This window comes from Poeciliopsis prolifica, unplaced genomic scaffold (assembly GCF_027474105.1).
Source record: "Poeciliopsis prolifica strain line A6 unplaced genomic scaffold, Auburn_PproV2 SCAFFOLD021, whole genome shotgun sequence".
Lineage (NCBI taxonomy): Eukaryota > Metazoa > Chordata > Actinopteri > Cyprinodontiformes > Poeciliidae > Poeciliopsis > Poeciliopsis prolifica.
In genome coordinates, this window is record NW_026562396.1 from 5,703,256 (window position 1) to 5,715,056 (window position 11,801).

At 41.7% G+C, this 11,801-nt stretch overlaps 1 protein-coding gene across 3 annotated transcripts in view; it reads left to right on the forward strand.

Annotated features, from left to right (window-relative positions):
* The window catches only part of LOC129369623 (E3 SUMO-protein ligase PIAS1-like), a 61,301-nt gene that overhangs the window by 43,302 nt on the left and 6,198 nt on the right, over nucleotides 1-11,801 (forward strand). For all 3 annotated transcript variants that reach the window (XM_055045155.1, XM_055045156.1, XM_055045157.1), the window contains 10 exons: nucleotides 3,496-3,580; nucleotides 3,657-3,795; nucleotides 3,880-4,014; nucleotides 4,980-5,085; nucleotides 7,007-7,080; nucleotides 7,313-7,473; nucleotides 9,089-9,225; nucleotides 9,502-9,745; nucleotides 10,280-10,419; nucleotides 11,231-11,271. In XM_055045155.1, coding sequence (XP_054901130.1) covers nucleotides 3,496-3,580; nucleotides 3,657-3,795; nucleotides 3,880-4,014; nucleotides 4,980-5,085; nucleotides 7,007-7,080; nucleotides 7,313-7,473; nucleotides 9,089-9,225; nucleotides 9,502-9,745; nucleotides 10,280-10,419; nucleotides 11,231-11,271 — 1,262 coding nt within the window. The remainder of the gene's footprint in view (nucleotides 1-3,495; nucleotides 3,581-3,656; nucleotides 3,796-3,879; nucleotides 4,015-4,979; nucleotides 5,086-7,006; nucleotides 7,081-7,312; nucleotides 7,474-9,088; nucleotides 9,226-9,501; nucleotides 9,746-10,279; nucleotides 10,420-11,230; nucleotides 11,272-11,801) is intronic.

Sequence of the window (11,801 nt, forward strand, 5' to 3'; positions counted from 1 at the left end):
ATGTCTGATGCTCCGTCCTGAGTGATCACATATGCCGAGATAATCTGAAGTTGTGCTATTGTCAGCCCAGGAGTGTACCCAGAATAATGTGAGCTGCTTTACTAATATGCTAATTGTTAGTGGCGTTACGCAAAAACAAGTAATCACATTTATTCTTAGTTGTTCAATTGATCAATAACTGAAGAAAATTAGAGACCTTGAGGAAATTATTTTCATTTAGTAACAACAAAGTGATAGGCAAAGAGAAGGTTCAGTGGATTAAGAGGTATTATTGTTACATTTGTCCTAATCATTATTGAAAATCAAGAGCAAACGAGGAATTAAAAACAAAATCTAGATCCCAAAGCTGGTGCTGATTTACAGGAGCAACATCTGAACGAGGGAAAGGAAACATGTCATTAATAATGAGCCAGGGTGGAAATTGTCTCTGGTGTCTGATGTTAATGTTTGTCTGCTGCTGAACACCTGATGCCACGGTTCAGTTCAGAGGCTGGCTTCCTGATCCCAGCTCGGCTGATCGGCTGTCCAGGTTTGCTTTAGGAATTTGATCAAAATATTTTCCGGCCCTGCATAAGCACGAAAAAACAAAACAGAGGAAGGAAAGTTATTTCTGCGCCACGTAAAAAGATATTTTTACGGGCCCCGGGTTTCGGTGAGGCACCGAAGTTATCCTGGTGGACGTAAAATAAACTCTCTGCTTTCTGTGCAGCTTGATGTTGGATGCAGTTTGTTTCTGCTGCTGAGTAAAACGGCCACGACAGAAAAATGCACTTACCACATCAAAGTGTCTCTCCAGCCCAGTTATCAGTCCGAAGGCTGAGGGGATTTTAAACTCTGCTGTCCCCTCGCTACTTTCCATCATCCTGTGTGGTTATTCCTGTCATTCTCCTGTAAACAGCATTCTTCATTAATGAGCTTCAGAGCAGCTGGGAGGCAGATTTTGTTGTTTTTGGACTCAAAAAGCCTCCCTTTTTCTGGTGTTTATGTAGAACTAAGATAACCGGACGCTGAGACTAGTTCATATTTACCTGAGAAAGATGATCCTGCTCTCTGACGGCAAATGAAGCATTTATAATTTCTCCTTTTAAGGAAGCGTGCACCGTCATGGGGACTTTGAGTTTCATAGAATACGGGATAAATGTGACAGATCCTATTTCATCGCAAATAATACGGGGAGAAAGAGCAGCTTTGTGGTTCCAGTTCACAGTTTGTAATGCATCTATTATTTCCTTATCATCAAACTGATCAAACATTTCGTTTTCATCTTAAATAAACCATTGTCTAAGTTTTTGTCTGGAGATGAAGGAGTCCATCTTCTATCTCCTGGCCAGGCACACTGAAACACTAGCAAAAAGAAAAAAAAAATCCACTACCACAGACAAGAGGGTGAGTTTCAGAGTGATTGGAGAGTGAGAGAAGGGGAGAGAGAGCACTTTCTATTTATAACCTGTGTGCCCGGAGAGGAGAGGAGAGAGACTGTTGTTGGAAAGCACACTCACGCTTTGCGTTTGTTCTGCAGCACACAACGCTGCAGCTCAAAGGACGCAGCGACATGGATGTCAAGTTAAACGCGTTGCACGTGAATGCTAAGGAGTGGGAGGAGAGATGGGTCATTACTGGGAAAATTAGTCGCATTTTGAACGGCTGATGGTGGAAGGAGCAGGATTGGCCTGTTCAATCCTCCACAGGAACTATAGCTCTCAGCCCCCTCAACGCCTACATGGAAATAAATTACCAGCATGGACATAATCCTGCTGAGAGTTTGTGTTTGTGTACGCGGCCGTGCAGGTTCCCAGAATTTTGTGAAAGGTTTAGTAGGTCTAGTTTAGTAAAATCTATTTTAAAAAAAAAGTTAAATAGTAGTAGCAAAAAAAAAAAAGTACTTGATCAAAGTCATTTTTAGTTCATGCAACATATTGAAAATAATGCAGATATTACAGGGTTTCCGAGGTTTTTTTTCTCCAGAAAAGAAACTCACAGTTTGTAAAACGGTACGTCTAAAAGATGTTTTTTGTTGAAATACACACAAAGGCAGAATAGTGTGAAATTCAGCTGCACTCTGTTGAGACTCATTTTTGAAATCACAGAAAGAAAGTCATCGGTTCAAATCCCAGCCAGAGTCTTGCTCTCTTTCCAGCATCTTTCCAGATCTCTCTGGGTCCCCGTTTCCCCATTAAAAATTGCACATTATGTTTACTGGCCTCTCTGAGTAACAATAAAAAAAACACACTGCTTTAAAAACACGACATACCACAGCTTTAATAATGCCGTTTAGGATCCAATCATTTAAAACGAGTGCAAACGTGTTGATGAGTAATAACTGTTATTTTTTGCACCTTTGGACAAATCAGCCTCAGCTTGCTTGCATTCTGCATATTCCTAATGCCCCAAGCTGTGAGGCTGCTTCTTTTCTTTTCTCTTTGGTTTCTGTTCTGGCTGAAAATAGTTTGGCATATCTTCTAAAATCTGTCATATGAGGGAACCCGTAGTGTCTCTGTAGTTATTTATGAACTGCATTTTATTCCGAAACGCCTCATTTTTAGCTCCTTTCTCCTTAAGTCGTCTCTCATAAAGACCAAAAACGTCCCGGCCCGAGTCAGGATGTTCACGCTTTCTTTATAATGCACCGGTTTAGCCACAAGACAATCATCAGGCGTCTCAAAGAAGCAAAAGGAAGCCGGACCCAGATGACTAAGCAGCTCATGAGAAGCCTCTGTGAGACAATTATTCCAAACCTTTTACCTTTGAGGAAGTTTTATATCCAGACAAAGCTCCTACTGGAAGTTGAAGAAGTGCTCAGAAAAGTGACATGTAGCCATTGTAGCTCAGTTATGCAAATATATTTAAATCAGAACACCTCTTTGTCTCTTTCTAACCTCCCGCTAACACTAACTTATTCTCTAACTTTACGAACCTGCTGGCCGGGGTCAGGAGCTCCGGTTATTTCCACCACCTGTGGGTGGGCCTATAAATAGAGCAGGTTTTTATCCCCACCTCAGTGTGAGGTCTCTTTCTGACATCCAGCCGCTCGTTAGCAGGTCTTTCCACTGCAGATGAGATCAACCGCATAATGATTTTCTTCAAGAATGAAAATCTCGGCACCCTGCTGTGCGCAGACATCTTCGCTCTTTCTTGCCTTTTATTTGTCAGCTTACTGTTGCTATTTACTCTCAGTTTTGGTTCCATGAGCAGAAAGAGTCACAGGTTGAGGTCATCAATCAAGCAGAGTTTTATCAGCAATTGTAAAATCAGGATGAAAGAAAACATGGTTTTAAAAAATAATGGGTGGTCTGTAAGACATGCATATGTGACGTGCCTTTTTTTTTTATTGAATATTATTTCAAAATTAAACTTTGCTTAAGCTTTCATACCTTTCATATCAAATGTGTGAATTTGACCTGACATCAAATTATCTCCCTAGTTTCTTAAAGTTCAAATTAACTTGAGTTTTGTTAATAGTAAAGACTCTGTTCTTCTGTCTTTGTTTCTCCGCAGCGTCAGACAACAGCCAGCGGTTTCAGGAGACGTGTTTCGCCTTCGCGTTAACGCCGCAGCAGGTCCAGCAGATCAGCAGCTCTATGTCAGTACAACGCTGATTATTGCACCGCCGTTGAATGTAAGGTTGTGCTGATGGTAATCGTCGCCTCTCCTCACAGGGACATCTCGGGGACCAAATGTGACTTCTCAGTTCAGGTTCAGCTGCGGTTCTGCCTGTCGGAGACAAGCTGTCCTCAGGAAGACCATTTCCCTCCCAATCTTTGTGTCAAAGTCAACGGGAAGCCATGCAACCTGCCGGTGAGGAGTCCTGGTCGACTCGGCGTCTTCGTCTAGCGTTTAACGAGATTCACTGCGAGTCTCACGTTTCTTTCTGATTTTCAGGGTTATCTCCCTCCAACCAAAAATGGCGTCGAGCCCAAGCGGCCGAGCCGGCCGATCAACATTACCTCACTTGTCAGATTGTCCACCACAGTCCCGAACACCATCGTGGTATCGTGGACCGCAGAGATCGGAAGGGTAGGAGCTAAACCCATCTGCTCTTTCTCCTCTCAGGACAGTGGGGGGGTCTGAGAAAATCCAATCTGTTTTTTAATCATTATTATAAAATACCCGGTAAAATAATTAACTAAAATTGGCCATGCCAGTCTTTCTGTCAGTCAAATGCATCAGGCTCCTTCTCAAGCTAGCATAGCCAGCAAAAGCCAGAAAGTATGAGGCAGCATTTATGCTAAGCACATTTAATAGTTATTGAAGGGAGAATAAAAATTTATGCTTATATATCAACTTTTACTGATACACAAGCACCAATAAATGCTTAGATCAAACATTTAGTGATGTTTGATACACCACTACATTTTTAACATTTTTCTGTGTCACATTTTTGGCAAATGTAACTAAAAATCCTCTGGCATCACATTTTTATCCCCTTTTCTTTCTCCGAACGTTTAAAATATTTTTTAATTTCTCAACATATAATTCTCACTGAAACTGTTCATATGTCGTTTATTTTGAACATTTTTTTTTCTTTTTGTGTTAACCTGAATTATTCCCCTTTGCTTGTCATCGTTTGTTAGTTTTCAGACGTAACGATCCTTTCCATAAGCAGGGCCGTAAAGTTTTCACACCGCCGTTAAAATCACATTCACACCTTTCAAGTTACTTGGCCAACAAAAACTCAGATCATTCATTTAGGCCTTTCGCAGTTTGATTACTAGACAAACCAGTGAAACAAATTTTGGCTGTGTTTAGAAGCTTAAAGTTCTGCTGAATTTTAATTTTAACATTACACGTTAAAAGTCAACATGTAGTTCTTAACATGTAAAAATCGCATGTTGATTTTCAACAGGATTAAGTCAAACGAATCCTGACGATACGTCCTCAGCCCAGTGAAGGCAACTTTTGCGACACTAATGAGTCATAAATCAGCTCTTTTTGACTCTTGCTGGCTGTGACTGATGTTGTGTCTTAATTTGTGTGTGCAGAGTTACTCCATGGCAGTCTACTTGGTGAAGCAGCAGTCCTCCACAGTGCTGCTACAAAGACTGCGGGCAAAAGGCATCAGAAACCCAGACCACTCCAGAGCGCTCAGTAAGAACCGCCAGCCTCTCTCTTCACACATGAACTGATCCGATAAGCTGCGATGCTTCAGGGCCAAAACTGTTCTGATTCAAATCTGTCCTCGGCTCTGGGAAAGAAAAAATAAAAAAGTTGCTAATGATCTAATCTCCACGTTGAATCAAAAGTACTCAGAAGACTAAATGGGAACTGGGAGTTTTCTTCACCGACCACTTTCAGTGGTACGGTCTGTGCATTGAGGGAGATTTAAACAGAAATTTACTGACACAAGCTGCTGTGTGATTATCTGTATGGGACGATTTTAATCGAACATTTCCTCTGACAGTTTACAGATCTGTTTCTGATCCAATACTTTTCTGAAAGCAATGTGAAATCGTACCGGCACTTGTGACAACGTCAGGTTTTGGATTTTAAGATTTAATGCATTTTCCTGGTCATCATGGCGGACAGCTTCTCCCCCCGTCCTCCTCTCCTCACCAGTTTTGCCACGCATTGCAGTCATGATGACCAGGAGGCAGAACCTTAAATCCGCTTGGAAGCTCACCCCGAGCAGAACCAGTAAAGTTAGGATTTGTGTTTCAAAAGACTAAAAAGGACGTAGATAAAAAATAAACTGGTGATGAAAACACAGAACTTCAACAGATTACAGTTTTTGTTTAAGATATAAACAGACCAGGTGTAACAGTTGCCTCGCATTGCAATGCTCTTTCTGTATCAGTGACCAGCATTGACATCTGAAGAAAGAAGCGGAGTCTATGAAACACAAAAGATTTATTGGCGCTCGCTCTTTACCCCAAAGACGACATCACTTCCGCTGCATCCTTACCTCCAGGCTACGAAAAGTTCAGCGTCTGCCGCCCATCAGATCTCGTCGTGAGGCTTTAATTTGCAGACATAAATAAGCATGCAAACCCTGCAGCTTTCTTTTCTCGTACAACCTGGCCTTTCCTCCGTCTCAGGAAATCTGGGTTCCATCATTAAGAATCCCAGCGCCAAATAGGTCAGGCACAAAAAAAGAGACTGAAGGACACAATGCCTAATGTGGAGACTAAATAAAAAGGTCAAAAAAGTGTTAATTTAGGGGTGGAGACACTTACACAACGATTCGATTTTTTTGAAAAAACACTTACAAACTAATGCCTGTCAGTGCAAGAATCTACTTAGAGCAAAAATGTCAGCTAAATAAAACTAAAAATAATGTAACAAATGACTCAAAACACATATAAAGAAACCACAAAACCATATGAGAGAGAAAGCTTCTCCAGCATGCCATGTGAGACTACAACCAGAATATTATCAGATTTTTGTAGTTTTTCTGTTCTATCATAGTTTCATTCAGATTTGTTCTCTTTTGCATCTTAAAAACTTTCAAATCATTTATGAAATCTTTCTACGTCCAAACCCCCAGGGATTTTAACAGCTACAGGCCATTGTAATATATCAAATATATAAATATATCAATTTCTAATCAAGTTTTGGATATTGGCTTGAATTGCACATTTTTTACATTGCGTTTAATTCTTAGCTCTTAAGTTATGTAGCTATAACTGTTAAACAGTCTCCAACTTTATACGTTTATTCATTGAGAAAGAGTCTGCAGGCAAGGTTGACGTAGGTTCGGAGAACAATTGGTGGCGTAAATAAAATGACTCGAGCGTCTTTCACCGGACTGACTTACGGCTATGTACGTTAAACTAATGGAAAACATCCTCAGTTCAAAGTACGTTTGTAGTTTTTGTTCCAGCCAGACGGTAACTAAGAGTTTCGAAATGTACCTGAAGGTTGCGGTGCAGCGTGAAGAGCTCCTGCATTCATTCACAGCGCCGGCCTGGTGTCTGACAGTGACTGAGCGAGCACATCTGGAAGAAGAGCTCCTTCCATCTGTTTCTCACTGACTCATACGGCGCTGTTGTCCTTTTCCTCTCCCCTCCAGTAAAAGAGAAGCTCACGGCGGACCCTGACAGTGAAATCGCCACGACCAGCCTGCGTGTGTCCCTGCTCTGCCCGGTAACCACCTTTCCTGCTCCTCATTCGCTCAATCTTGTGTTAAGAACATATATAAATGTATAATTATCTAGTCACGTATTGCTCAACACGCCGCTGTCTGCGTAACTCTTCTTAAGCAACGTCCTGCGTTGTCATGTGGTCTTGGCATGTTTTTGGCGCTCGAGAGTGTAATTCACCCCTAATCCGTGTTTCCTCTGCGGGTTCGCCGCCCGTCGGTGCGCTGGCGGTGCAGCTGGGGAAGATGCGGTTGATGATCCCGTGCAGGGCGCTGACGTGCTCCCATCTGCAGTGCTTCGACGCCACGCTTTACATCCAGATGAATGAGAAGAAGCCCACCTGGGTCTGTCCTGTCTGCGACAAGAAGGCCCCGTATGAGCATCTTATCATCGATGGGTAAGTCAGACAAAGACACAAGCAGCCTCTGAGTTTTATGAAGGAGATGTGATGATTAACTCTCTGAAATATTCTTTTATTTGTCCAGACTTTGCTTCCTGAAATCTTCTAATGAATATGGCATAAAGCTTTCCGAATTTGTTTAAAAAAGTGTTTTAACTCGGCCTTTGACTGCTTTTCTCCTATCTTCGTGCAGTACTTAAAGAAAAATCTTTATGCATGAAGCTTTTAGTAAAAAAAGATTCAGTGCAGAAAACAAGAAAGAAAAAGTAGGTGGTAATAAAATGCTTTAGTACTCACTGGATAAGCTGATTTTGGAAAATGGCCAAAAGGCCTTTATTTTACATTTTACTTCTGGGTGAACCTCTGTGTCTGTTGTAGCTGAGCTCAATAAACAACTTTCCACCAATCAGCAAAGTCAAAGTCCATCAAGAAAAAAGGATGCATTTTATAAAGGAAAGCCTTTAAAAAAATGAAACATTTTAAAAGTCACAAAAACAAGGGAAAGGCAGAGACACAGATGCTGCAGGGTTGAAGTTAGTGCAGAAGAGGAGTATGAGAGTAGAGAACAGACAGTGACCCTGATGAAGACCAAGTTTGATCTTAACATGTTTATGGTCGCTCTGCACTTTAGAAAAGGAAAGTTAGAATATAGAAAATACTAGATTTTATATCATGTTGTCTAAAAGTGAGATTTTTCCACAGCTCTCTTTCTTTTCCGTCTTTGCTTCTTTTGTTTTTGTTTGTTTCTACTCGTATTTCTTTTATTTTTGTTTTCTTTTTCTTCCTTTCTCTCTTTCTTCCTTTGATATTTCACTTCTGGTTTTCCTTGGTTCCATTTTCAAGGCCTCATCACTGCCACAAATTCATTGTGAACTTCAGTCATTTATCTTTTTTTCAATTGTTAATTCCAAACTTTTATTGTATCTTAAAACACTAAAAAGAGCATTTCTTTTTTATTATTATTTCTCATTTTCTTTGGCATTCGGACCGCTTTACTTGAGAAAGCCTTCAAAACCACATTCTGTCCAGAAGTCTTCATTTTGATAAGATCTAATCTCGTCTTGTTCGTACAACAACGATATCATGTAAACGTCTCTTCATGTGAGCTAATTGCATCGTTACGCTTTTCCACAAAACCTATTTTAAGTTGGATCTATTATTAAGGAAAGTTGTTTTCCACAAATTAGTTGCTGCTGCTAAACTGTTCTGTCTGTCAAGCTGTCATATTTGATATTAGTCACAGAAAGTGAGACGAACTGTCTCTCAGTGACAGACTGATTCTTACAAAATGACTAAATGTTAAATGGGATCTTCAGGCACTTGTTCATCGCAGCCTGTCACAAAGAGACAACTTGTTCCCATTTGCTGCATTTTTCTTTGCTGCATTTTTGTTCCACTTGAAAGCCAAGACTTTTAGACATTTTGGATCTGCGGTCGTTTTTTTCGATTTATACGTTGTGAGCGAACTTTGAAAGAGAATGTGCTGCGTCGATCTGGAAGACGCTTTTAAAAAAAACACTAACTACCGCTAAGATCATCTGATTGATTCCAGATTTTCATTTGAAATGAATTATTTTGAGCTAATCCTTGCCTGCCCTGTGTCTTCTCCCAGACTTTTTGTCGAGATCTTGAACAGCTGCTCAGACTGTGACGAGATCCAGTTTAAGGAGGATGGCAGCTGGGCCCCCATGAGGTCTAAGAAGGAAGTGCAGGAGGTCTCCTCAGCTTCCCTTAACAACGGGATGGATGGTGAGTTTTGTGGGTTGGGAAGCCAATTCGGCTAAAAAATAAAACCAAACCGATTCATGTATGTCCTCTGCCACTTGGTTTGCATTGTCCGTTTTAATTTGCCAAATCGTCAGAAATATTACCTCTGAATAAACTGCCTCAATGCCAACAAACACTCTATGATTCATGTTCAGCAGATCAGATGAGTTTTCTGAGCTTTGGAGAACCTTCTGGGTTTTTCTGGCTCCTTTCTCTGTGAATCCCGACCCAAACTGAGACGTCTGTGCTTCCCCTCAGGCTCCTGTCGGACGTCCGAAGGCTCGGATCAGCACAGCTCCTCATCCTCCAGCCACAGCGACAGCAGCCACAGCAAAAAGGTGGAAGTGATCGACCTGACACTCGACAGCTCCTCGGACGAAGAAGAACCAGATTCCCCGCCGCCGCCGCCTCCTCCTCCGCCTTCCTCTGCAGCACTTCCTCCTCCGGTCAAAAGAGCGTGTCCGTCTCTGTCTCCGACCTCGCCGCCTGTCATAAACAAAGGGTGAGTCGACCACAGGAGCAGGGATGGACGTTTATTACTTCGTTTTACCACTTATCACGCTAAATTTCTTATCACGGTAGAAATTTAGACTTATTTTTGTCATGATAAATTCCAATTGATGATGTTTAAAACCCTCCAAACGGTCCGTACTGTTGGGATTGTTAGTGTCAATAAATTTGAAAATGTGACCTGATGCGATACAAATCACAGTTCTTCAAATGACTTGTATCCTAAAGAATCTTAATACTTAAAGGGAATGTTTTTCAAGATCAGTTTTTGTGGTGACCTCAACAACCGTAAACAATAAAAACCCAGGATAAGGAAAATTTGGTTGACTTTTAATTAAGCAAAGTAGCATGGATACAGTTTTCTTTCATCGCTGCATTTTCTGCCAGATTAACTTTCATGGAGACTTTACTGCTTCAATTTTCCTTGATGAATCTTGCGTTGGTCTCAGCATTCTGCTCAAAGCGTGACGGTGGGCGCAGCGGTTCTCTGACCTCTTTGCGTTTTCCGTGTGCACGCGCTCTGCAGGGTGTTGAACCTGCACCACCAGGCCTCTCCCGTCAGCCGCACCCCCAGCATGCCAGCCATGGACACCAACTACATCCCTCCGTTGCCCCCGCTCATCCAGGACTACAGGCCCTACTACCACACCCCCAACGACCTGTCAGGTAACAACCAGGAATCCAGAAACGTTTTCCAGATCTGGATAGACAATGAAAATATCTGTTTATTCCAAACTTTTTTCCCCGTCCCAATGTCATGCTGTCTCTTTTCTTTTCTCTGGACTTCCTTCCTCTTGTTCCCTTTCTGTCCATTTTTCTCTCTTTCCTGTCTTCTTCTTTCTTCCTTCCTTATATGGGCCCCTCTCTGTGCCCTTCCTGTCCTGCCTGTCCTTCCTCTCTTTGTTTTGCTTGTTTGTTTTTTTCTGCTGTACTTATCTTCTTCCATCCTCCTTTCTGTCTTTTCTGCTTTATCTGTTTCTTGTTGTTTCCTCCGTATCTCCATTGGCCATGACCTCTTTATTTTTATCTCTTCTGACCTTCCATCTTTCTTTCTGTCCCTCCTCTGTCATGTCTTCCCTTGTTTCTGTCCTTCTTTTTAGTTCTGTCCTTTTTTTTCCTCCTTTCCACCCTTGTTTTCAGTTTCTTCTTACTGTCTTGTGCCCTTACTTAGTTTTCTGGAACGTTGGATCTGGAAAAGCATAGATATGAACAACACAGACGAGTCTTATCTGGACATTTTGGACCAATTAAACAATAGTTGTTAGATACCAAAGAAGAAGAACGCTTTGGACTGATGACTTGTTAAGAATGAGCTGCAAAAAGGTTTTCGTGGGTGGGCAAACCTCATGTGAGACCTGTCCACGTCAGGTCTTCATTTTTTGCGCTGTTTTTGCTTGCAGGTTCACGCTGGCGTGTGCCATCCCCCAATTTCTAGATGTAATTAACACCGACTTTCCTTTGTGCTTTTTTTTTCCAGAGTTGAACTTCTTCTCTTTCCTTCCAGGAGACAATCATCAGGTACGTTCAACTGTACACAGGAATACGGGGGTGTTCCTGTGTGTCACGTAGCACAGGAATAACCCCCAATAGTGTCATGAACGCACCGTCTCTACTTGGACCGTATGCAGCCAGCTACTGGTGGGTTCTCGGTGACGAGATGTTCCCTGTCATAAAAAGAAATTATTTAAATAGACATATCCTAATTCTGAGTAACCCACCTAAAATTTTAATTTGACACATCTTGAAACCTGATGATGGAGGAGAACGTCACATAAAATCCTTCCTGTACTCCTTGTTCCCACTTTTTTTTTTTTTTTTTTTACTGCTTTTACTACTGGCTCTTAGTCTCAATCTGTACAGGAGCAAAACATTTGATAAATGAAAGTCGTCTGGTGCAGCAGAAACGTCGGGGCACTTAGCTGAAAGTCGTGTGATATCCTGCTGCTTTCGCTCCGCCGTGTCGGTGTCAGATTTCTGCTGCCAGCCTGGAACAACGAAGCCGAAGGGATTTTAAATATGACTCACGGTGTTGGAAATGTTTTGTCTAA